Source organism: Saccopteryx leptura, chromosome 4, assembly GCF_036850995.1.
Source record: "Saccopteryx leptura isolate mSacLep1 chromosome 4, mSacLep1_pri_phased_curated, whole genome shotgun sequence".
Taxonomy (NCBI): domain Eukaryota; kingdom Metazoa; phylum Chordata; class Mammalia; order Chiroptera; family Emballonuridae; genus Saccopteryx; species Saccopteryx leptura.
The window spans coordinates 205522517-205549579 of record NC_089506.1 but is presented as its reverse complement, the minus strand read 5'-3'; the positions used below and the strand labels follow the sequence as shown (position 1 = coordinate 205549579).

Here is a 27063-nt window from a genome sequence, read left to right as displayed (position 1 = left end):
CTTTCCCTCTCTCACTCCCCAGGGACAGACTTTGTCTCAGGGATCCCCCAAGACTCCAGATTCCACATTCCCCAGCCCCGATGCTTTCACTGATAAAGATCCTTCATTCCTCAACTTGAACACGGAGCTTCTCCCCTGGGCAGCCCACCCTCACTGCCCATGGCCGGAGGGGGCCTGTCCCTCCAGCAGAGGAGGTGGAAAGAATGACCAATGCTGAAAGGGGGAAGTGAGACAACTTCAAGTGTTGTCAAGGTGGGAAGAGCCTCAATGGGCTTTTGTTTCAGTTTAGATCCATTTTCACGGTTCCAGGTCCCAGGACACCTACAGCCTTCCTCCTTAAAAGGAAATGCAGCCTGACCTGTGGTGGCGCAGTGGATAAAGTGTCGACCTGGAATGCTGAGGTCGCGGGTTCGAAACCTGTACTTGTCTGGTCAAGGCACATATGGGAGTTGATGCTTCCTGCTCCTCCCCCCTTTCTCTCTCTGTCTCTCTCTCTCTCTCTCTCTCTCTCTCCTCTCTAAAATGAATAAATTTTAAAAAAAGGAAATGCAGAAGGGTTTCAACCTGGAATGGGAAGGAAGCCTCCCAAGGAGGCCTTACGCGTGCACAGTCCCCTCCTGTCCTGAGACACGCAGATCCAGATTTAGAGTGGGGCCCGGACGTGAATTTTGCAAAGGAAAAGCAACACCACTTACTGGATGCACAGATGCTGGCCTCAGGGCCACACTTGGCTCACTTCCTGTTTCTGTAAATAAAGTTTTATTAGAACGCAGCCATGCTCACTCATTTACCCAGAAAGTGTGTCGACAACTTCTGTGTTCCAGACCAGCAGGAATAATTTGTTGATGCAATTAGGCTCCACTCAAAACAAACCAAAATGAAACAAACTACTACTAACTGCTTCTTTCCCCCTTAAAAAAAAAAATCTGCTTTCAAACGGGGAGTGTGGGAGCTGCCTGACTAGCAGAACCAAGGGATTGAGCTAGAAGTCAGAGTAGTGTTGTCGTGGGGTGGCTGAGGGGGCAGTGACGGCGAAGGCACACAGGCGCCTTCTGGGTGCTGCAGAAGTCCCATATCTTGGTCTTGTGTACACACATGTATAAAAATTCACCAAGTCGTATACTTAAGATTAGTGTACTTGACTTTATGTACGCTATACCCCAATAAAAAGTGTTTCTGGCCTGACTGGTGGTGGCACAGTGGATAGAGCATCAGCCTAGGATGCTAAGGTCCCAGGTGCAAAACCCTGAAGTCACCAGCTTGAGCACAGATTCGCCAGCTTGAGTGTGGGATCATCAACATGATCTCACGGTTGCTGGCTTGAGTCCAAGGTTGCTGGCTTGAGCAAGGGGTCACTGGCTTGGCTTGAACCCCTCGATCAAGGCATGTATGAGAAGCAATCAATGAACAATTAAAGTGCCTCAACTACAAGTTGATGCTTCTCATCTCTCGCCCTCCCTGTCTCTCTCTCTTATGCACATGCGCAAGCTCTCAAAAAAAAAAAAAAAGTATTTCTGACTGAAGCCCCTGACCAAAAAAAAACTCTGTGCAAGTCACCCTAAAAATTCTATATGTGAGCCTGACCTGTGGTGGCGCAGTGGATAAAGCATCGACCTGGAAATGCTGAGGTCGCTGGTTCGAAACCCTGGGCTTGCCTGGTCAAGGCACATATGGGAGTTGATGCTTTCTGCTCCTCCCCCCTTCTCTCTCTCTGTCTCTCTCTCTCTGTCTCTCTCTCTCTCTCTCTCTCCCTCTCCTCTCTAAAATAAATAAATAAAAAATAAAAAATAAAAAAAAATTCTATATGTGATATAGCCCAGCAATTGCACTCCTCAGTATTTACCCAAATAAAGTGAAAATTTACGTCTGCACACAGATGTCTAGAGCACTTTTATTCATAATTTCCCCAAATAGGAAGCAGCTAAGATGTCCTTCAAGAAGTGAATGGATAAACCATGGTATATCCACACAATGGAATATTACTCAGCAATAAAAAGAAATGAGCTATCAAGGTATGTGAAGACATGGAGGAGCTTTAAACACGTATGGCCAAGTTAAAGCAGCCAGTCTGAAAAGGCTACATACTGTATGACTTCACCTCTACAGCATTCTGGAAAAGACGAAACTACGGCGACAGTAAAAAAGTCAGTGGTTGGGAGGGGTCCGGGGAGGGAGGGTGTACAGGTGCGGCACAGAGGATTTTTAGGGCAGTGAAACTATTCTGTGTGATACTGTAATGGTAGACACACGTCATTACACATTTGCACAACATAGAGAATGTACAACACCAATAGTGAGCCCTGATGTAAACTATGGACTTTAGTTAATAATAATAATATACCAGTCCATCGAGTGTAACAAATTATAACACTAATACAAAATGTTAATAATGAGGGGAAATCTGGGGTAGGTGGAGCTTATGGGAACTTAAGCTTATTTTTGCTCAATTTTTCTGCAAGCCTAAAACCACTCTAAAAAAAATGGATACAGGTCAGGGCGAGGGTGCTCTGTTTAGACGATACATAGAGTAAAATTGGGGAAGATAACATCCCATAGGCACACACACATCCCCTTTCCCACAAACGTCTCGGGCAGATTTGATTCAGGAAGCAGGGCTGGGGGGGGGGGGGGGGGAGTAGAGGTTGATTTAATCCTAAATTCAGCAGTGATCTAAGCATATTTTTAAATTTCCCTTTTATCTAACAACTGTTGAAGATGAGTACACTGCACTCTGATTTTTAACTGTCTCCAGCTTGACTTCCTCATCAAACATCCTACTTCATGTTCTCCATCAGCTTTCAGGCACTCGGGAAAGCGTTCTGCGCTTCTCTGTGGCCAAGGTCTGAGGCAAGATCTGCTCTTTCCTCCTCGGTTCATTCTGCCGCTACAAGAAAAGCACCTGCGATGATATCTGAAATCTGCTTCAAAATAATTTGGGGGCAGGGACTGGCCTGGACGGGTGAAGACCACACAGGATGGCCATATGCTGACCTCGACTGAGCAACCGGAACACCGTGTTCATTGTTCTCCATACTTTCACGTCAATTTGATTTAAAAAGGAGAAAGATAAAGAAACCATCAGAGGCAGCACCGCTTTGCATTGAGGCAAGATGCCTTTCAGAATAAACCGAGCCTCACGGGTTGATATTCCGGGGGCCATATGTGGTCAAAAAAAAAAAAAAAAAATTCAGACCTAAAATTCCCCAACTGAGTAATTGGCCATTACAGTTGGATGCATGAGAAAAATCCCAGAAAGCAGGTCCTTTCTTCTAGGTTTCCCAGATCCTCTGCGAAGAAAGGGCCACTGCTCTGTGGAGTGCAAACGCCGACCCAGCCTCCCACCCGGGTCCCCGCCTGGACCGCGGGCACAGTGCCAGTCAGAGAGCCCGGAACCACATTCAAGCCCCATCCTTGCTGTGTACCGCCCTGGAAAAGTTACTGAACTGCTCAGAGCCTCAGTTTACTCATCTGGAAAATGGGAAGGACATTTACCTCAGATGTCTGAGGCTTCCAGGAAATAAAACACCTATGATAACAGACCAGAGGGTGGTTGTTGGCTAATTGTAACTTACTTGTTTGACTCATTAAAAGTCAATATTTTTGAGAACAGGAGAGAGGGAGAGAAAGCCTCCGCCAGCGCCGCTCTTCTTGGACATCCTCTGTCAGACATGCTTTACCCCGTGTTTAAAATGAGTCGGGGGCCACTGTTCATTTATTCAGCCCTGACACCCACCGGAGTCAGGTGGCTCTTCTGCTAACGGCACTATGCCACCACGAAGATGTGGGAGGAAGGGGACCGCCTGGGTAAGAGGGAGACAGCCAAGAACAAAGCGGGAAGGGACTGAAGGGTCCTGTGCCTAGAAAAGCAGAGACCCCTACAAGCCCCTCAGAGACCTCATGGGTCCTGGCTGACACAGAGGATGAAGCCCCTGGGTGGAACTTTTCTGCTCTAGAATGCTCCAGAAGCAATGTGAGCACCACCGTCCTTCACACTCTGGCTTCTGGCCTCATATGAGAGCACATCCTGCTCCTGAGCCTGGGACAGGCAGGTTTGGGACTGCTGGGATGTCTGAGTATATGCTAGTTGCTCAACAGCTTTGATTCAAAGGTCAGCACGATAGAGGTTTGAGAATAGAAGTGAATAAAAGAACAGACTTCCCTCTAGTCACCACTGTTTTCCCTCGTTTCTGTTCTTTTTTTTTTAATTTTTATTATTTTTTTATTTTATTTGTTCATTTTAGAAAGGAGAGAGAGAGATGGAGGGGGGGGGGAGACAGAGAGAGAAGGGGGGGAGGAGCAGGAAGCATCAACTCCCATATCTGCCTTGACCAGGCAAGCCCAGGGTTTCGAACCAGCGACCTCAGCATTTCCAGGTCGATGCTTGATCCACTGCGCCACCACCAGTCAGGCTCTTTATTTATTTTTAAAGAGACATCCCAACCCTAGTGGCTGGGTTTGTTTAGCCTGCAAAATGAAAGTGAACCCCCAAGGACAAGTTGATGTCCCCTGGCCACGTGGTCCAGGCCTCACCTGGTGGAAATTCTCACCTCTGCCTGCACCACCCAGCAGTTCCCACCCAGGCCACACCCTCCTGGTGCTGCTGGAATTGGGACCTGATTTCTTAGCTAACAACCCAGAGTTGTTAAAAAGGGGGGAGGGAGCCCCAAAGAACTGAAAGCAGGACTCAGACAAAGACTTGTTTTTAACTACATGCTCAGAGTAGATCCATTCACAATCAGCAAACGAGGGGAACAGCCAGATGTCCATCAGCAGATGAGTGGATGAACAAACACCGCAGTCTGTCCGTACCGTGGGACATTACGCATCATAAAAGGAACCACAGACAGATCCTGCTGCAACGTGGATGAGCCCTGAAAACCTCAGGGTAAGTAAAAGCCAAACCCAAATCACAGATATTGTATGACTCTACTTAGGGAGCTGGCATAGGCAAATTTAGGGACACAAAAAGTGGAATAGAGTAGCAGTTTTACATTATGTGTATTTCAGCACATTGTAAAACAGAGAGAAAAGAAATGGAGGAACAAGAGACGCAGCCTTCACTGGCTCTCCTTTAGAAAGAAGGTAGTAGAGCAGGGGTGAGGTTGGGGGAATGTATCACTGAGGACCTGTGTGATCTTGGGCAAGTGACTTAACCTGTGTGTGTGTGTGTGTCCCAGTTTCCTCATCTGTAAATGGGGTAAGAGTCAGAGGTAGGCAGTGCACAGTGCCAGGGGGTGCCGTCAATCACAGTCATGTTCCCCGGAGTAGTGCAGTGCATGCCACGTGGCCGTCATCACCGGTGACAGCGCGGACCGCATGGGGCTGCAGAGATCTCATCAGAATAATGGTGCATGCATGTAAGAGGGCTTAGGATCCTGCCTGGTGTGCAGCAAGGGTTCAACTAATGCCGGCTAACTAAGGAGGTCATCCCACCGCCCTCCTTTTGTGTAAGGCAGGCTTCACACAGAAATCCCCTGGTCTCTCGTTAAAATGAAGCTTCTAATGCAGGAGGTCTAGGGGGCCCTGACAGTCTGCATTTTAACAAGCACCCGGGAGATGCCAGGGCTGCTGGGTCAGAGACCACCCTCGGAGTGGCAGGAAGAGAGGAAAGCTGTCACATGCTGTATGAGTCTCCCAGGACAGCGGTAGCAAAGCAACACAAACTAGGTGATTTAAAACAGAAACTTCTCTTTCGCAGTCTGGAGGCCAGACATCCAAATCCCGTGTCAGCAGGTTTGGTTTCTGCCCAGGGCTGTGGGGCACAACGTGTGCCAGGCTCCGCTCCTACCTTCTGATGACAGCTGGTACCCTTGGCATTCCGTGTCTCGTAGCCCCATCATTCCAACCTCTGCCTCCATTGTCAAATGCCCTTCATGCATCTGTCTTTTTTATAAAGGCACCAGTCATAACGGATGAGCGGCCCACACTAGTCTCCAGGGTGATCTCATCTTCACTAAATACATCTGCAAAAAACCCTATTCTGCCTGACCAGGTGGTGGCGCAGTGAATAGAGCGTCGGACTGGGATGAGGAAGGACCCAGGTTCGAGACCCCGGGGTTGCCAGCTTGAGCGCGGGCTCATCTGGCTTGAGCAAAAAGCTCACTAGCATGGACCCAAGGTCACTGGCTCAAGCGGAGGGGTTACTCAGTCTGCTGAAGGCCCGCGATCAAGGCACATATGAGAAAGCAATCAATGAACAACTATGGTGTCGCAACGAAAAACTAATGATTGATGCCGCTCGTCTCTCTGCATTCCTGTCTGTCTGTCCCTATCTATCCCTCTCTCTGACTCTCTCTCTGTCCCTGTAAAAAAAAAAATTAAAAAACAAAAACAAACACCCCCCCCTATTCCTAATAAGGTCACATTTCAAGATAGTGGCGGTTGGGACTTTAACATATGTTTTCAGGGGAGAATACAAGTCAATCCATTATACCTGCCGTGGGACAAAGAAACCCAAAGAAAATATGTGAGGTAAGAAGGGGACATTTAGAAAATTAACCCAGATATGTATGTATCTACAAGGAAATAAAACTAAACTATGGGAAACAAATGTTCTTTTCGAACAGAACATCATTTCTATGGTGTTTCATGCCCACAGTCATGACCTGATCTAATCATGAGACACACCAGACAGACCCAAGTTCAGGTACATGCCGCAAAACAGGTGGCCTTACCTCCTCAGAACTGTTCATGTTGTGAAAGAGACAGAGAGGCCTGACCTGTGGTGGCGCAGTGGATAAAGCGTCGACCTGGAAATGCTGAGGTCGCCGGTTCAAAACTCTGGGCTTGCCTGGTCAAGGCACATATGGGAGTTGATGCTTCCAGCTCCTCCCCACCTTCTCTCTCTCTGTCTCTCCCTCTCCTCTCTAAAATGAATAAATAAAAAAAAATTTTTTTTTTTAATTTATAAAAAAAGAAAGAGACAGAGAGGTGAGCTCTGGAACGACTAAATGCTATGGGCGAGCCCAGACTGGATCTTGAACTGGGGAGAAAAGGGCACTGGAATATGAATTATAGATTCGTTTCTCCATTCCAATCACTGGACTCTGCTTATAGAAGAGAATGTCCTGTTCTTACAACACACACTGAAGTACTTCCGGGTAAGGGAGCATGGTATGTGCCACTTCCTCTCAAACACTTCAGAAAAAAATGTACACACACACACACACACACAACAAAGTGTTAACGATTGTTATGTCAGTTCTTTGTACTGTTCTTGCTATTTTCTGGTAAGTCTGATATTATTTCAGAGTAAAAAAGGTTTTCTGAAGTCCTTACAAGGACATTAATTCAAAATATTATTTTCCAACTTAACATATTTTGTTGCTGTATTTTATGACTCTTTCATCAGGGTTTCATTAGCCACCAAAAAACTCCCATCACCCCTAAAGGAGAGGGTTTTGTGACTGCCACGCACGTGTACCTATCGTTTGCAGGTGAATCTGGTACTCAAAACAATGACAAAGAAAAAAACTGAACCTGTAGTTGAAATTGTCTAAGGACATCCAATTAAATGTGTAATCAGCACATCAATGTCTTTAAATGATTTTCAAAATGTTTTAAGAAACATGTGATTTTAGTAAGTTGAGCTTAAAGCAGCAACACTACACTACTAAGCACCTACTATAAATATTTACCATGCACCGTGCTAGATCTGGGCCAAATGCAGTGGACAAAATAGACCAAGTCCTGCCCTCACAGACATCACCAGTCTCCGGGCCATTTCAACTACATGTGAAAAGTGTCATTAATGGTGTAAGAAGAGTCACAATCAGAATTTTCAACAACTAACATAGCATGGCTCCTGTCCAATCAGTACCAACAGTCATGCAAGGTTCCACCAGCTGTCCATGCTGTTCCAAGCGCCAACCCTTCAGTACGGGAGTAGGGCAGGGCATCTACAAGCTTCTTGGCTATTGACTGAAATTTTAAGAAACCCAAGATGTAGACACAACAGTTGGTCATCAGGGAGATGCGGGAGCTGTGGGGGCCTAGAGAAGGGACACCTGCCTCAGAGCACGGGACGCTTCTTAGCAGTGGTGAGGATCAATATCTAAAGGATATGGGGGTTCTCTGAGGGGCTGATAAAAATGTTCTAGAATTAGATAGTGATGATGGTTGCATAACCTTTTGAATATACTAAAAACCACTGAGGTGTATACTTCAAAGAGGTGGATTTTACAGTATATGAACTATATCTCAATTTAAAACAACTGGTTTTTTAAAAATAGTTTAAGGGCCTGACCAGCCGGTGGCGCAGTGGATAGAGCGTTGGACTGAGATGCAGAGGACCTAGGTTCGAGATCTCGAGGTCACCGCTTGAGCGTGGGCTCATCTGGTTTGAGCAATAAAAAGCTCACCAGCTTGGACCCAAGGTCGCTGGCTTGAGCAAGGATTTACTCAGTCTGCTGAAGGCCCACAGTCAAGGCACATATGAGAGAGCAATCAATGAACAACTAAAGTGTCACAACGAAAAACTGATGATTGATGCTTCTCATCTCTCTCCATTCCTGTCTGTCTGACCCTATCTATCCCTCTCTCTGACTTTCTCTCTGTCTCCGTAAAAAAATAATTAATTAAAATTTAAAAAATTAAAAAAAATAAAAATAGTTTAAGGCCCTGGCCGGTTGGCTCAGTGGTAGAGTGTCGGCCCAATGTGTGGAAGTTCAGGGTTCGATTCCCAGTCAGGGCACACAGAAGCGCCCATCAGCTTCTCCACCCTTCCCCCCCTCCTTCCTCTCTATCTCTCTCTTCCCCTCCCGCAGCCAAGGCTCCATTAGAGCAGAGTTGGCCTGGGAGCTGAGGATGGCTCCACGGCCTCCGCCTCAGGTGTTAGAATGGCTCCTGTTGCAATGGAGCAATGCCCCAGATGGGCAGAGCATCACCCCCTGGTGGGCATGCCGGGTGGATCCTGGTCAGGCGCATGCGGGAGTCTCTCTGCCTCCCTGCTTCTCACTTTGGGGAGGGGGAAAATGTGTGTGTGTGTGTGTGTGTGTGTGTGTGTGTGTGTGTGTGTTAAGATTTAAAGATGTAGGCAGCAGAGAGCAAAATGTATACAAAGGCTGAGGGAGCCTGACCGGGCAGTGGTGCAGTGGATAGAGCATCAAACTGGGATGCGGAAGACCCAGGTTCGAGACCCTGAGGTCGCCGGCTTGAGCAAGGGCTCATCTGGTTTGAGCAAAAGCTCACCAGCTTGAGCCCAAGATCGCTGGCTCGAGCAAGGGGTTACTCAGTCTGCTGAAGGCCCCGCGGTCAAGGCACATGAGAAGGCAATCAATGAACAACTAAGGTGTTGCAATGCACAATGAAAAACTAATAATTGATGCTTCTCATCTCAGTTCCTGTCTGTCTGTCCCTGTCTATCCTTCTCTCTGACTCTCTCTCTGTCTCTGTAAAAAAAATAAATTTTTAAAAAATTAAAAAAAAAAAAGGACAATCCTAAAAAAAAAAAAAGAAAGGCTGGGGGATGAGCAGGAACACAGGGGTCAGGGTAAGGAGCCCCGATGGCCACCCACAGCCTGCCCCTGAGGCTGAGCCCTCTGCACAGGCCCCTCCATCCCCTGGCAGCAGCTTCCAGGGGCCTGGGGGGAAACCCACAGCATCAGAGAGGAATTCCAACTCAGAGCCTCTCGCACCCCTGGAAAGAGTAGAAATGCTATCAATGGGGGAATATTTACTCCCCACTGTCCTCAAGAGGTGAGTGGGGGGTGCAAACTCAGGTGCTTATGGGGCCAAGCTGGGCTGGTCAATCCATCGGCGGAGTAGGTGAGGCTGGGCTCGTGCAGAGGGGGCAGGTCCCACAACTCAACTCAGCCCACCCTTCCAACTCGAATGGCTTCTCAAAAGAAATCAGCAATCCAGATTTTTTTAAAAATGATTTCATTGCATACCATTAAGTGAAAAAAGCCGGTCTGAAAAGAATATATTTATACAATATATGACATTCTGGAAAAGGCACCACAGTGGATCAGTGGTGGCCAGGGATTAGGAAGGGCTCGGGAGGCAGAGAACAGGGGGAGCACAGAGGATTTGGGGGGCAGTGAAAATAACTCTATATGATACTGTAGTGGTGGATACATATCATTATATTTGTCCAAACTCATAGAATGTACAACACCAAGAGTGAACCCTAACGTCAACTGTGGACCTTGGAGGATTATGATATGCTAATGTAGGGCCACCACTTGTAGCAAGTGTCTCATCCGGTGGGGACGTGGATAACGGGGGAGGCTGGGTACGTGAGGGGGGCAGGGAGGTACCTGGGAAATCTCTGTACCTTCTCTTTAATTCTTCTGCAAAGCCAAAAACTACTTAAAAAGGAAATTTAAAAAATAAAATACAACAAAGTTTTATTGAGGTGAAATTCACATCACATAAAAGTAACCATTTTAACTTTTTAAGATTTTATTTATTGATTTTGAGAGAGAGAGAGAAAGTGGGGAAGGAACAGGAAGCATCAACTTATAGTAGTACTTGCTTCTTTCACGTGCCTTGACCAGGCAAGCCTGTGGCTTCGAACCAGCGACCCCGGCATTCCAGGTCAACACTCCACCTACTGTGCCACCACAGGTCAGGCAATATTAACCTTTTTTTTTTTTCAGATTTTATTTGTTGATGTTAGAGAAAGGAGAGAGAGGGGGAGGGGAGGGGCAGAAAGCATCAACTCATAGTAGTTGCTTCTTGCCTGTACCTTGACCGGGCAAGCCGGGGATCTCGAACCTGCGACCCTAGCGTTCTAGGTCAACGCTCCACCCACTGCACCACCACAGGCCAGCAAATTAACCATTTCAAAGTAAACAATTCAGTGGCATTTAGTACTTCACAATGTTGTTCCAAAACATTTCCATCAGTCCAAAGTAAAACCCCACACACATCTAGCAGTTTCTCCCCATTTTCCTTCCCCACAGCCTTTGGCGACCACCACTCTGCCTCCTGTCTCTGGTGAGTCAGCTTTCTAATGTAACCCGTTCCAATTTTTAGATTTAAATTCACATTCATTTAAAATACCTCCCTGATCATCAACATGATCCCAAGGTCACTGGCTTGAAGTCCAAGGTGTCTGGTTTGAGCCTAATGTCAATGGCTTGAGCATGGAGTCACGTGCTTGGCTAGAGCCCCCGAGTTAAGTACATATGGGAAGTAATCAATGAACAACTAAAGTGCTGCAACTAGGAGTTGATGCTTCTCACCTCTCTCCCTTCCTCTCTCTCTCTCTCTCTCTCTCTCTCTCTCTCTCTCTCCAAATAATAAATAATAATAATACAATAAAATACCTCCCTGGACTAAGAGAGTATATCTGAGGCTCGGAGTTAGTCAGATGGCTGTCCTTTTGCAGTTTCTATTCTAAAGTATTTTAAAATTTAGGGGATAGAGACATCTGTATTGAGGATCCACTAACATGATTTGCGGCTGTTTGTGAGTCATTCTGGAAGCCTCCTTATTCCTGTGATGAGTGAGGAGTGCCACTGGCCATGGAATACCCAAGGCTGAGCCCCTGTGAGCATTTCCTTAGAGCTTTGCCCCTGGATTCCAACTTGTATGTATTAAGTTGGATTTTACTAAGGAAATGTCATTGGCATCCCTTGCCAGAATACATAGCCAAGCCTTTTATCAACACCTACCCCCACCCCAATGAAAGTCACACACACACACACACACACACACACACACACACACACACACACCAGTGTCAGCATTCATTACTTATCCAGAAATAGACAACCTAGAAAAATATTCCAAGTCCCTGGGAGCCCAGCAGAATCACCCAGCAGCCTTTCACACTCATCTCAATGCCGAGTCAGCCTCTTTCAGATAGAGAACCTGAAGTGTGAGCCCTTCTTTTGTTTGAGTTCCCTGAGGATGCTGCTGATGTTGAGATCTCCTGCAAATGCAGACCCTGAGACCTGCATCTGGGAACCCCTGCCTTCCACCATCTCTCTCCAATCTCAGAAGTCCCAGACCTGCAGCTGGCAGAATTTGGACAAACATCAATATGAACCAAGTTTCCATATGCATCCCTGGAATCCAGCAAGCCCAGTCCACCCATCACTGGCCTCTGAACAGACCTCACTGCTTCCTTTCTTGCCCTATGGCACACATGGCAGTCACAGGCAGCTTTGTCAAGGGTCAACCAGAGCATGCCAGTCCTCTGCTCATCTACAAAGAATGCCCATAAAATCAGACAAAAATCCCACTGGAATCTTCAAAGCCCTGGCCTGGTTCCAACAATCTCTAGAATACACCTCACCTCAGGGCCTTTGCACATGCTATTTTGTCTGCTAGAACTCCCTCCTGTGAATGTTTCCCATGCCTGGCTCCTCTTTCACTTTTGGGGTTCAGCCCAAATGCACCTCCTCAGCCTTCCTCACAGCCTTCCTCCATGACCTAAAGAACCCCCTGGCCCTGGCCCCCTTTTTCTCACACTCCTCTTCCTAGCACTTACCACTCTGATGTTACTTTGTTGAGATATCTGCTTGTATATTCACTATCTTCCTCCTAATTAAAATGTCAGCTCCAGGAGGGTGGGGACCCCTGTGTCCCCTAGAACAGTGTTTGGCACACCAAGGTCGTTGAACATTTTTGTTGATATAATGAATAAATGAGTGAGCAAAGGAATAAACCAGTGGTTCTCAAAAGGGAGTTGATTTGAGGCCTCTCCAGCAATGTCGGGAAACACTTTTGGTTCTCATAACCGGGGGGCTGCCACTCATATCTAGTGGACAGAGGCCAGGAGTGCTGCTACACATCCTACAGTGCACAAGACGGCCCTTGCACCAAAGGATGTGCAGCCCCAAATGTCAGTAGCACCAACCCTGGAATAAGTGAATGAGTTAAATCCTCCAGGTCTACACAGTCAAGCCGTCCAATACCAAACATCCAGGAACCTGAGCACCTTTCCCTTCTGGACACCAACTTCCTTGATTACATGGTTCACAGTTCAGCAGAAATCTCCCTTCAGTGATTGGATCATTGAGACAGCTTATGCAATCAATTTCATTTTAACAAGAAATACAGATTAAGAGGAAGTTAAGCTACTGTAGATGTAAGGAGTTAATTTCAAAATATGTAATTCTGTGCCTTAATCAAAGAGAACTGAAATTTGTCTAGTTCCCTGATTCTGTGGGTTATTTTCCTTGGTAATCATAGCCCTTCCTTAAACTTAAACAATAAGCTCTTGGTGAGACCTGCTTATGTGTCATATTTCTATATTTTAAAAATAGATTTTAGAGTGGGAAGGGGCAGGATGACTTGTTCCCCAAAGTCACTGGGAACAGGGCAAGGGGTCCTCACATATTGAGGCAAAGAGACTTCCTGGAATAACACAAAGAAAAACAAAAATTCTTTTCCTCTTTGGTGTGTTGCAGCACGATGTCCGTGTGGGTCTGTGTGTGTGTGTGTGTGTGTGTGTGTGTGTGTGTGTGTTGCAAATAGAGATAGACGTGCTTGTGCTGAATCCTGAAAATAATGGGCAGCCACCAAGGCAACATCTGTACCATCGCCTGCCCCCTCTCCTGCCTTGCCCCCCACACCGCCAGCTTCCCTGGGTCAGTGTCAAACACAGACCTGTCTGGAATACTCTGGGTTCCTTCAAATGCAAATTTAATTTATCCAAATCCACACCCAAGAGAGCCGGAGAATAATCTAAGCCAGGGTTCTCCACCAGGGGCAACTGTGCCCCTAGGGGACATCTGGCCACATCTGGAGTCATAGCTGGAGAAGGTAGGGGAGCCCTGATACTGGCATCTAAGGAGCAGAGCCCAGGGATGCCACTAAAGTCCTACAGGACAGCTCCGCAAGAGAGAATTATCCAGCCCCAAACGTCAAGTGCCAGGGCTGAGAAAACCTACTCTAAATGGGGGGTAGGGGGGTGGGGGGACTTAAGACTGAAGCCCTGGAAATGCTGTTCCCACGCAGAACTCGCCCCTGAGTGTCAGCACAGTGTAATATAAGATGCGGACTCTGGAGCCAAACTCCCCCACAACCAATGAAGAGCTGTTGACGTTCGCCAAGTCATGCAAGTCTTTTTTCCTTCCATTTCTTTCATCTGGAAACTGATAAAAATCATAGTAGCTACTTCATAGGTTTGTGTAATCCAGATGAAACGAAGTATTATAAGTAAAACACCTAGAACAGTGCCTGCATAGAGTAGTAAGGCCAGCGAAGTGTTTGCGATCACTGTTTTCATTCACTGTGACTTCCCCTAAAGCACAGACAACAATTTCATCTGCAGCTCATTTTGAGGAACAGCTCTGGTATCCAACATGGGAAATAAACCAACAGTGAGAGGCTACATGAAAGACAAAACGTTACTCTACTTGGCAGGCTAGGAGGGAACTGCAAGGGTAGTTTTGCTTTCCTGTGGGTTTTGCTTTGGGACCTGGTCCCCACCGAAATGTGACCCCCTGTGGAACTCTGCTCATCTGATGTCCCTGGGCTAAATGAGGACCAACCACAAACACTGACCAGACGCCGCCAACAAACCAGCCCCGACATTTGAGATCCAAATCAGGTCCAAGACCTCCATCAGAGGCCAGAGATCATCCTGCTTTGGGTGAGAGTCCACTGAAACCCATGACCTCTGTGTCCCAATGAATTCTGCGAAACCAGTGCCTTGAAAACACAAACATAACTTTCCACAGAAGGGACAGTCTCCAGCTCCAGGGACAACAGTGCGACATCCTGTTCCAACTGAGGACATGTCTCCAACCCAGTCCTGTCCACAGCGATAGGACCCAGAAGTCCCACTTATGGTCAGATAACAGGTGCCATTTACGAAGCCCACAGGAGGTATCAGGGCTCCCGTAGTCTGTCTTGTTACACACATTTGTCCCTTGACTTCGTCCTCTTTACACAGCCCTGTGATGGAACTGACATCACCCCCACTTTACAAATGAGAAAACAGAGGACCCGGAAGGTGCTCTGGTTTGTTCTAGGTCACTGTGAATAAAGGGTTAACACCAGGCTTGCCTGGGAGCGACCTGGGTAGAACAGCCGCTGGGCTGGAGGAACCCTGAGTTGGTGGGCAGGCTGTGATGTCAGTGAACAGCATCATAGAAAGGTTTGTGGGAAACAGAGGCTGATGCCTCTAGGCTTCAAGGTGACTCACAGCACTCTGGCTTCTGCCTCTGGCAGCCCAACATGGCCCATGTAGGTGACAGAACACCAGGAACAAGTGTGGGGTAGTGGCTGGGCCTCCCAGTGAGATGAAAATGCTAGGTCACTGCCCTGTATCCTTCTTTAGTGAGAGCTAAGGCAGACTGGCCATGGCATTGCCCTGCACAAAGTCCAACTCTAGAACAGCACTGTCCAATATGGCAGCCACACGTGGCTGTTAAAATTTAAATTAAACTGCCAAATGTCTGTCCCTCGGTCACACTAGGCATGTATCAGTTGCTTGGCAGCCACATTAGACAGCACAGATATAGTACATTCCTGTCCTCATAGAAAGTTCTAGCAGACAACACACCTCCTCAACTTCGCTTATAAGCTCTTCCGGGTGTGGCCCCAGTCTGCCCAGACTACTCCCCAGTGAGCCACTCTCAACTCCCTAAACTCCTCTTCCCTCTAAGCCAGCGGTTCTCAACCTAAAATATGTATTTCCAATGGCTTTAGGCGACCCCTGTGTTCTGGTCGTTCGACTCCCGCCGGGGTCACAACCCACAATTTGAGAACCACTGCTCTAAGCCTTCGCATGCAACACCCTGTCCCCCTGCCCTCCTTAGCTAACTCCTACCCATCCCTCAGGTCTCCGCTCAGCTGTCACTTCTTCCCTCGACCAGGACAGGTGCCCAAGCATGACAACACTGTGTCGTAGCAGCCATGGGCACATCTACACCCTATACCCTCACAGCAATGGTTTTCAAGTGGGGGGGCTAGTGTGCCTCCCGGGGGACACTCGGCAGTGTCTGAGACATTACTGGTAGGTGCTACTGGCAGCTGGTGAGCAGAGGCCAGGGTGCTGCTAAACATCCTACAGTGCACAGGACGGCCCGCAGCAAGAAGTGCCTGGCCCAGGATGTCGGCATGTCGAGGCTGACCATCTTCGCTCCTGACTGGGCAACTCTGTAACAGCAGGGGCTGGGGGGTGTCCTTATATCGCATACCCCGGCCACCAGCCCAGAGTCAGGCACGCAGGAGCTGCTCTACAGAGACTGAGCATACAGTGACTTTAGATGTTGTATAAGGTTCCTTCCCCAGGATCCCAGTTCTTTTACAATGTTTTTCCTTAAAGACAATCACTTATCATTATGGTAGGCTGAATAATGACACCCCCCCCCAAAAAAAATAAATATGCAGGTCCTAATCCGTGGAACCTAAGAATGTCACCACATATGGCAAAAGGGACTTTGCAGATATGATTAAAGATCTTGAGATGGGGAGGTTATCCCAGATCATCTGCTGGGCCTCAAATGTAACCACAAGTTACCCTATCAAAGGAAGGCCGAGGGAGATTTAACACAGAGAAAAAGGCAACGTGAAAATGGAGCAGAGCCCTAGCCCCTTAGCTCAGTTGGTTAGAGAATCATTTTGATAAGCCAAGGTTGAAGGTTCAATCCCTGGTCAGGGCACACACAAGAATCGACAAATGAATGCATAAATAAGTGGAACAACAATTTGATGTTTCTCTCTCTCTCTCTCTCTCTCTCCCATCCTCTCTCTCTCAAATCAATAAATTAAAATTTTTAAAAAGAAAGAAAGAAAATGGAGCAGAGAAAGATTCCAAGATGCTGGCCTTGATGACAGAAGGGGTCCCAGGCCAGCAGCCACCACAATCTGTTAAAGACAAAGAGCTGAGGCCTCCAGGAGTGTGGTGTGCTGACACACCTTGGTTTCAGCCCAGTGCAACCTATCTGCCTGGCCTCCAGAATTGTGAGAGAATAGATTTCTGTTGTCACAAGCCAACAAGTTTATGGTAATTTGCTACTGTGGCCCTAGGGAACTAACACGGACCTATTCCACTCTGAGGTTTACTGGATTTGGAGCAGACAATTTAAGAGGAATGGCGTGTAGGTGCCAGACCCGCGTACCGGCTGGCTGTGATGGCTGGAAGGAGAGATGGGGCAGAAGCAGGTGAGTGAGGGTGGCTGAGCTATGGACGTTACTAGATGTGGCGGCTGCCTGGTCATCAGGACTCATGTTATGGGTCACCTTTCACCTTAGTTCTGCAGCTTTCTGTGATGCTGAAGGTCTCAGGCAGGCAAGTGATTTGACCCAGGACACTATGTTTGTCTGGATGGAACTGAAGCAGAGATTAGAATAAAAATTCAAGCACTCATCCACCTCTCCAGCCTCCTGCCAATCCATTTCTCCTCTCCCACCACCCTCCAGACAAAGAGGATTTTCTCTGACCTTCCAACGTGGCCTTAGGGTCTTTGCGCCTATTCTTCCTTCCACGTGGAACTCTTCCTCCGGTGTCTCCCAGGACTGGCTGCTTCTCATCATTCAGGTCACAGCTCAAACATCACCTCTTCAGAGATGCCCTCCCTGACTGCACCAAGGCAAGTAGCCACCCCCCTACCGCCCCACCCCCACCCCCTACTGCAGGCTATAGGAGGGCAGGGACTTTGTCTGATCTATCCAGGGTGTGTCCCTAGCCCATGTCTGACACACACTCGGTGCTCAATACATTCTGAATGAATGAATGTGAATGAGTGAACTTGCAGCTTTGGGGGGTGCTTGCTCAAAGCCAGTCAGAACAGACCTGATCTTGGCTTTCCGAAAGGCCAGCTCCTCTTCGTTGCCAAAATCCAAGGACACATCCTCAGTATCGTCCACAAGGGCCTTGAATGGGGGGGCACCAAAGGTAAGTGACAGACCCACCCCACCCTCCCTGCAGGCGAGGCCCCTCCCCTGCGTCTGTGACTCGAGGCCTTCTGCACCCTCAAGCACAATTGGGATCTAGCCCGGGCCCAGCCCTGGACTCGCACGTCCCTCCCCCTCTCGGTTTCTCCTAGCGCTGCCACAGGCTCCTCCCACCCTCACCACCATTCTTCCACGCCCAGCATCCCCACCGCCTTACCTGCTTCATCCTCCCTAGAGCCCACCTGGAGCCCAGACCCCAGGCTCCGGCTCCACCTCTCGCCGCGAAGGAGCTTGTCCTGCAGGACCCTGGAGGCAGACCTGCTGGGGTCAGAGCCTGCAGCCCGTAGTGCCGCCTCCGCGCAGGTCTCCTGTGGGGCGGGGCACGCGGGTCCCAGAGCGCAGTCGCGGGCTGGGGAGGTGGGCTCCACCACCCGGGAGGGGGCGGGGCCTGCAGCGTCCCTGGGCCCAGGGGTTCATTGGGGACCCCGCTTAGGAGAGAATGCTGGTTGTCAAAGTAGAGGGATGGAAGAAGGCACAGACAGAGTGGTGGCAGGAAGGGGACGATTTAGGCTCAGCGGGGGACTTCAGGACCGTGAACAGTGATCCTGGGAGGAACACAGGGAGTGAATCAGTCATTGAGGTGGATGTTCCATAAATGTCGAATGAGCCCGCGAGCCTGTGTATGAATGAATGATGAATGAGTGAGCGAGTGAATGAATGAATGAGTGAGTGAATGAATGTCAGTGTTGAGCAGCCTCGTTCTGGGTTTGGAGAAGGTCAGTCAGTGTTTCCCAAACAGTAATGATTCCAAGAATTTCCCAAGGCCCTTATTAAAAGCACATTCCCAGGCCTGGCCCTGGAGATTCAGAAGCCTGGAGTAGGGCCTGAAATCTGCCTCTTAACAGGTAGTTCTGCTGCAGCCTCAGCTGGGGAATCTCTGCTGACCACAGTGACAGCTGCCTGCATCCAGGTGCCACACACATATTGATCACAAAATAACAATTACTGGCAGTAACGGTACTGTTTCTGGAGGGAAAGGCCTTCCCAGGGGTCTCCCAGGGGAGAAGGCTTCCCACCTAAAAATCTTTCCTGGCTCAGGGACAAGGTCACTTCCCCTCCTTTCTGCTCTCTCCTGGCCCCCAACCCAGGGTCAGAGGGCTGAGCGTCTAGATGTCACGGCCTCTTGCCTTTCTGCCACAGGCAATAGGAGCCTGTCCCCCATCCCTGGTGTCCACAAGCTTCCGACATACTTAACCACTGCTGGTGCACACAGGGGTGACTGGCCTGGGATGTGCCCAGGAGCAGGAAGGGGAGGAAGCAGCGCTGCACAGAGCTGCCTAAGTTCTGGTCCCTGGGTGGGTTCCCCCTCATTCCCTGAACTGACCCCACCAAAGGCCTGCCAGGTACGTGGGGAGGAGGGTGTTTTCTCCTGCAGACAGAATGTCATCTTTAGGCGTCAGGGGGTCAGGGTGAGGCCTAGATGCTGTATTTTTAACAAGCTCTCAGGCGATGTTGAGGCTACTGACCTCTAACATCCTTTGAACTGTAAGGATCTAAAGTTTCCCCTGGTGGGCAAACTGCGGCTCGTGAGCCACATGCGGGTCTTGGAGCCCTTGAGTGTGGCTCTTCCACAAAATACCACGTGCGGGTGCTACCTCGATAAGCAATGTACCTACCTATATAGTTTAAGTTTTAAAATTTTCGCTCTTGCCTGATCTGTGGTGCGCAGTGGATAAAGCGTCGACCTGGAAATGCTGAAGTCGCCGGTTCGAAACCCTGGGCTTGCCTGGTCAAGGCACATATGGGAGTTGATGCTTCCAGCTCCTCCCCCACTTCTCTCTCTGTGTCTCTCCTCTCTCTCTCTCTCTCTCTCTCTCTTTGTGTGTCTCTCCCTCTCCTTTCTAAAATGAATAAATAAAAAATATAATAAATAAATAAATAAATAAAAGAGTAATTAAAAAAATTTTTTCTTTGGCTCTTGCCTGATCTGTGGTAGCACAGTGGATAAAGCGTCGACCTGGAAATGCTGAAGTCGCCGGTTCGAAACCCTGGGCTTGCCTGGTCAAGGCACATATGGGAGTTGATGCTTCCAGCTCCTCCCCCACTTCTCTCTCTGTGTCTCTCCTCTCTCTCTCTCTCTCTCTGTCTCTCCCTCTCCTCTCTAAAATGAATAAATAAAAAAATTTTAAAAAAATAAATAAAATTTTGGCTCTTGCCTGACCAGGCGGTGGCACAGTGGATAGAGCATCAGACTGGGATGCCGAGGACCCAGGTTCGAGACTCCAAGGTCACCAGCTTGAGCGCAGGCTCATCTGCTTTGAGAAAAGAAAAAAGAAAAAAAAAGCTCACCAGATTGGACCCAAGGTCTCTGGCTTGAGCAACGGGTTACTCGGTCTGCTATAGCCCCCTGGTCAAGGTACATATGAGAAAGCAATAAGTGAACAACTAAAGTGCCACAATGAAAAACTGATGATTGATGCCTCTCATTTCTCTGCATTCCTGTCTGTCTGTCCCTATCTTTCCCTCTCTCTGACTCTCTCTTTGTCTCTGTAAAAAACAAAAATAAATAAAAAAATGTAGCTCACAAAAGAAATTTCAATCGTTGTACTGTTGATATTTGGCTCTGTTGACTAGTTTGCTGACCACTGATAAACCATCAAAGCTGGTTTCCTAGAAAGGCCTGTTGGCTCTTCCAGCCCAAAGCTGGCTCCAGGCACACAAAAGAGTGTCACACTGCACACAAAGGCCTTGGGCCCTGGCTGCCTGGGAGGGGATGGAGGAAGTCAGGTGGAGGTAAGAAGCCGTTACAGAACATTTAGGGGCTTTTCCTCCTATGCTGAGAATCACCAGCTGTTGGCATCTGTTAAATTGGGGCTCAGAGAGTCCCCAAAGGGTTGAGGAGGTAGGAAAGTCCCCTTGGAAGCCCCATTTGGGGACAAACTGTCATTGTCAGCCATTGGGTTGGGGTTGCCTTAAGAAACAGCCACAGCTCCCAGCATGTGGAGGTCACTCCACAAACACAGGGTCATACCATTCTCTTCAACACTCAACCTGCCCTCCTGGGAGCATGGGCTGAGGATGCAGATGGCAGGGCAGAACTGGGAGATCCAGTCTTCCCTCCCCCGGGAGAAAGCGCCCTCCCTGCACACTCACCCGAATGGCCCTCTATGGCATCTCTGCAGACTCGGGTGTGAGCAGAGAGCCCAAGGGTTCTGCAGGGAATTCATCATTGACTCTAAAACAGGTTACAGTGGATTCACCTGAAGCTGCTGGTGAAAAGGCAGATCCGGGGACCCACTCCAGGCTTCTGAATCACCAGGACCAGGGCCTGGGAATCTGCTTTTAACAAAGGTTCTGGGGGACTCTTGGGATCAGAGACTTGTAGGAAACACTGAGCTTCTCCCCTCACACTGGTACCACTGAATGTGGCCACTGGAATCCTAACATGAGCCACCTTCTGCTGGCCTTGGCCCAGGAGGGGGTTGGGGGAGCAGAGCTATGAGGAGCAGCCCCATCTCTGATCCCTAGCCCTGGAGAAAGAGCAACTCGGGGAAGGTGCTCCAGGCTTAGGCAGCCAATGGCCTCTGGATGGCCCTTGAAGGTCAACATCTGTGGATGTGTGTGAGTGGCCCTGTGACAGAAGGGCATCCTGTCCAGGGTGGGTCCCTCCTTAGGCCCTGAGCTTTTGAGATAAATTCTGTTTTCAACACCCCCCACAACCCTGAAGTGGAATAAGCATGTTGGAAAATCATGATCTTTTTTATTAATCTTTCATTAGTTTATATATAGTACACATTGATTTTAGTATTTAATATTAGAAATGTTTAGGGGTCTTTATTTAGAAGTTTGGTATTTTTGTGATCAGAAATCTACCATAGGAACTTCACTCTGTTTTCTATTAGTTAACCTATGGGAAAATCGATTTCATAATACATTGTTTCGCTTCAAGTCACAGTTTCCAAGAACCCATCCAAGATGTTAAGTGAGGACTGAATGTAATTCACATACCATAAAATTTACCCCTTTATAGTAAAACATGCAGGGGCTTTTACTATAGTCACAATGTTGTGCAATCATCACCACTATCTAATTCCAGAAATTTTTCAACACCCTAAAAAGGAACTCTGTACTAATTAGCAATCACCCCTCAGGCCCTGGCAACTGCTAATCTACTTTCTGTGTCTATGGATTTGCCTATTCTGGACATTTCATATAAGTGAAATCATATAATGTATGACTTTTGCATCTGGCTACTTTTACTGAGCATAATGTTTTTAAGGTTCCTAGCACATATCAGTACTTGATTCCTTTTTATTGCAGAATAATCATCGTATGGATATAGCACATTCTGTTTATCTCTGCATCTGTTGATGGACATTTGGATTGTTCCTACCTTTTGGCTATTATATATAAATAATGTTGCTATGAACATTCCTGTACAAGGTTTTGTGTTGGATAGCTGCCTAGACGTGGGATTGCTTAGGGCTTTGTTTTTTAAAATAGCCCATTTTTAGAGCTACATACCAAAATATTTAGGTGAAATGATAAGATGTTGGGATCTGCTTCAAAATCATATGGAAGGTGGAAGCAGGAAATATATTAATGCCACGAGATAGGGTGTATGAGTCGAGAATTTTGCATTGGGACAAGTACGTGGGGGCTTATTACGCTGTTTGCTATTGTTTAAATTTGGGCTTAAGCCTGACCTGTGGTGGCACAGTGGATAAAAGCATCGACCTGGAACACCGAGGCCACTGGTTCAAAACCCTGGGCTTGCCTGGTCAAGGCACATATGGGAGTTGATGCTTCCTGCTCCTTCCTCCTTCTCTCTCTCCTCTCTCTATAAAAAAAAAAAAAAAATTAATAAAAAAAAATTTTTTTTAATTTGGGCTTAAAATTTTTCTTTGAATATTGAGGCTCAGAGTGACTTCCTCTCCTTTCAATTTCCTACCTGATCACTCTCTACTAATAGAAATGCCCACTGAGCCACGTGTGTCATTTTAAATGATCTAGTAACCACATCTAGAAAAGCTTGTTTTTGCTTCTTTTTTATTTATTTATTCATTTTAGAGAGGAGAGAGAGAGAGAGAGAGAGAGAGAGAAAGACAGAGAGAGACAGAGAAGGGGGAGAGGAGCAGGAAGCATCAACTCCCATATGTGCCTGGACCAGGCAAGCCCAGGGTTTCGAACCAGCAATCTCAGCATTCCAGGTTGACACTTTATCCACCGCACCACTGCAGGTCAGGCCTAGAAAAGTTAAAAAAAAAAAAAAGAGAGAGAGAAAGAAAGAAAGGGAGAGAGATTGATTATGATCATATATTTTTTTAACCCAGTATATCCAAACCATGACCATTTTCATGTATAAGCAACTTAAAAATGATAAAAAGGCTATTTTACATTCCTTTTTCCTGCCAGGGCTGATCACACATACACCCTGCCCTCAGTATTTAACCCTCTGTGCCAGCTGCCCTCTCCCCACAAGAAAAAGAGCAGAATGTCTGCATGGCTTAGAGCTGGGCATGGCCTAGGAGTTGCTTATCTGAATTGTGTCTTTGTTTCCCTGCTAGTGGTACTGCCCCTCCCTGGTAGGATTGTGTAGGATGACTGGGTTGATCTGTATCAAGTACACTGAGGAGGTGTGCTCTGACTGTCCTTTCTGCAGCTGCCACCCCCGTCCCCTCCATGTGGCCTCTCCCGCTGTCTCTCCTTCCTCAGGCCTCCCTCCCTGAGCTCCCGGGATGCTTCCTGTCTGTGCCGGAAGCTGGCTCCCCTTCCAGACTGCCTTTGCCCGGTGTGATGGGCCTTGGCTAGGCCAGCTGCGCATTCCCCTGAGAGGGAAAATTCCAGAGCAGGGCCTGGAGGGACAGCCGAGTGTTGATGTGTCCCGCCTGGCCTCACAAGCAACCTGCAATCCTGCCAGGCCAAAGAGGAGTCTGTCAACAAGCCAAAGAAAGCATCTTGCCGCTCAAGAGCTGGGACAAGGGGCAGAAGTGTCATGTTCACAGCAGGGCCTGGCCTTCTCTTCAGGAAGCTGGCAGGGTGGGCAGAGCTTCTTACCCGTCTCGCAGCAGCAGGAGCTAGGTGGGACCCTCCCATGAGTCCAGGGCTGGGCAGATCATAATGCTGGTCCCACCCCTAGGAGCTGGGGATTCAGTTGCATAGTTCCCCACCAGAGAAGATGGCCCCCACCACTATGCCCCCACTGGGCCCTGCTTGGTGGGGACCTGCCAACCTGTCCCACCTCACACCACACTACTCATCATGCTCTGGTGACACTGGCCAGGCTGTGAGGTTTCCAGAAACTCCCAAACCCCTTCCTTCCTCGGGGCTTTGGCACCTGCTGACTCCCCTTCCAGGAGTGTCCCAACCCTCCAGGTTTTCTTAGGACCGAAGAGATGAGGTCTCCCTTCCCTGACTCGCGGCTCACAGCTCACCCAGTTCATGTCCCACCCAAACACCCAGTACCTTCCTCTCTAGAATCTGGGGTCTAGACATCTTTTGTCTTCTTTCTCACACTTTCCATAATCTCTCTCTTTTCTTAGTAGTTTAGCATTCTTGCTCCTTCCCATCCCCTCCTAAGGGTATTATCTCCATAAGACCAGGTGCCCCTCTGTCCACCTAGCGTAGTTCTGGGCACACCGTGGGCAGTGGACAAGTGGCTGGTGAGCAAGTGAATGAAGAGATGACCAACTCTGTGAGATGCGTGGGCAGAGAGCCCCTGCCGACTGTGCAGATGCGGACTTCGCAGGTCGGGGCTAACAGAGACCTGGATGCCCACCCGGGGGTCTGGTCAGGGTCCAGGATTTTTTTTAGACACACACAGACACAGCCTGGGATGGTTCAGGCCCCAGCTTGGGACTCACGGAGAGGGAGCATAGACCTCTTCTGGCAGCTGACAGGCAGGACTGTGAGCCAGTTGGCAAGGAGCCACCACTTACGGGAAATGCCCGACTGAGGAGAAAGGGTGGCTGGTTGTTTGGTCTAACCCTGGCCCCTGTCCAGACGGGTCAGCAAGCCTGGGCAGCCGTGTCAGCTCAGGCTCGGCTCCTCCCAGGAGCAGCAGCTGCTGGCGGAGAGAGGGAGCCTGGGGAGAAGGCTGAGGTCACCCATTCATCCCTTCCTCCCATTCATTTTTTTTTTTTTTAAAAAAAAGAAAACACAGTTTGTAAAGTATTTTAATACATCCTGAGAGGCAGCCGTGGGCAGCGGCTAAGAGCACAGACTGACTGGTGGTCAGCTTGCCTGGATCTGAAGCCCTTCCACTGCCCATGAGCTGGGGAGACCTTGAGAAAGTTTCCAACCCTCTCGGCTTCCGTTCTCCCGTGTGTGAAATTGGGATAATTGTGGTACTGATGAGGGAGCCCAAAAATGATAAATTTGGCTTTGGTAATTAATAGTAGCTGTTTAGTCATAATAAATAGGAGCTAAGTAAGGGTTAGAAAATAGTTAATCTGCTTGCTGTTCTCTCTTAATGACTCCTTGGCCTTTACTTTGAAATGCAGCGAAAAGTTGACCCTTTTCTCCTCCTGAGGACTGATGGGAGAGGCCAAAGACCTAGTATTTGCTCACTTGCTCAGAACACTGCTTGCTTGTAGCGTTTGCTAAAGAAATTGGTCAATCTGCCTTCATAACCACCCCAGGAGGTAAGCAAGGGACACGAGGTGGTACCCGTTTTACACATAAGCGACTGAGGCTCAGAGAGGTTGTTGTTGTTGTCTTTAAGCAGGTACACACAGCCAACAAGTGGTAGAACCACGAGAAGATCTTAGGGCTCCCGCCTCTGTCTCAGAGCTCCTCTCACCACAAAAAGACGGGGTGTGTGGTCCCTGCCTCTGTCTCAGAGCTCTTCTCACCACATAAAGACGAGTGTGTGGTCCCTGCCAAGCTCTTGACCCGAGGTGGCAAAGCACAGGCCTGAGAGCCAAGTCTGGTCTCCAGACATGTTTGGGTTGAACCTGAGTAGTTTAAAAGGACAAACAAACAAATGGAGTGAATGCAGTTTATTGCCAATATTTAAAAATCAGATGTCACTTAGAAAAAAAAATTGCATTTCTGGTTTCTCCTGGGAAACTGGAACTCGGATGACATGGAGGCAGCACCCCCCCCACCCCCCCACCCCCATGGCAGGTGCTGAGCAGTGGCTGTCCCCTTTAGATGGGGATCACTCTACCCACTATCCAGTTAGCTCGTTTACATCCCCTCTCTGCCTCTGGTAAGTTGCCATCACTCCTTAGAACCCACTGTCTTAGGTGGGATTTCCCAGAAGCAGACCATGTCCTGTGACAATGTTGTAAGGTACCAAAAGCTACAGAGTTAATATTAATATTTTAGGAAGCTTAAAGAACATTTTATTAGTTTGGGCTAGACGTACAGAGAGATTTTGGAAATGATCTTTGTACTTGTGTGATTAACATAAAATCAGGATAGCTGATGGCATTGTGTTGTAAATGCAGAGGGGAAGGAGAGTTGGATTCTCTGACCTCCCCCCACACCTGTGAGGAAGTGAGTAATAGTTAGCCAGGTGCAGGAAGAGAAAAGATTAAATTAAATCTTTTCTTATATTGATGGGCCATTTATAGGCATTTGTCCCCATGGAAACTACCCCTCCCCTCCTGAAAGCATGTAGTTAATGTGTATGTATCTTTGAACAAAGGAATGGCAGGTGAACACTAGAAAATATAGGAATATCTTTTAATATGTACAGTGACATTTTTACCATTGTGTTACCTTGTAAACTTAATGTGTAGAAACATTTTTTATGAATCCTATAGACAAATGTTATAAACTTGCTAATGAATTGTGTCCCATCCCCCACCTCATACTTTTCCCAGACCTGTATAGGTGAAAACAAAGGTTATAAGTTTATGCCGTGATGTGAGGCTTTTTCCCCGCCCAAGTATAGTTAAGGGTATATAACCAGCCCCTAGAATATTAATGACACACACGATTTGGGACTGCTGCCCTGTGTAAGCTATATGCGGCCGGCATATTTAATAAATTTCCTCCTTCAATAAAACTTTTCCACATTCATCTGGACTGGGTGTCTCTACGTGAACTCAATGAAATGAGGTACAGTGCCTTTCAGAATCTGGGGTGCAGTACTTTATAACAACATGATTCAGGTGAACAGGTGAACGCGAGGTGTTAGGCAGTGTGCCCAGGCAGTACAGGCAGGTGTGCTATGACGTAGGAAGGCCATGCAGGCACGTGATACTAGGCAAATTCCCACAGAAGGTGTATCAGCTTCCTAGGGCCACCATA

At 48.1% G+C, this 27063-nt stretch overlaps 1 protein-coding gene across 3 annotated transcripts in view; it reads right to left on the bottom strand.

Annotated features, from left to right (window-relative positions):
- The window catches only part of TVP23A (trans-golgi network vesicle protein 23 homolog A), a 31024-nt gene extending 12769 nt beyond the window's left edge, over positions 1-18255 (bottom strand). For 2 of the 3 annotated variants that reach the window (XM_066382627.1, XM_066382625.1), the window contains exons 1-3: positions 18020-18255; positions 17702-17781; positions 17156-17239 (exon numbers count right to left, since the gene is read on the bottom strand). In XM_066382627.1, the coding sequence (XP_066238724.1) occupies positions 17156-17239; positions 17702-17781; positions 18020-18028 (173 nt within the window). In that variant the 5' untranslated portion in view covers positions 18029-18255. The remainder of the gene's footprint in view (positions 1-17155; positions 17240-17701; positions 17782-18019) is intronic. The other variant, XM_066382628.1, reaches the window with a different exon arrangement.
- Between the last annotated feature and the right edge of the window lie 8808 nt (positions 18256-27063).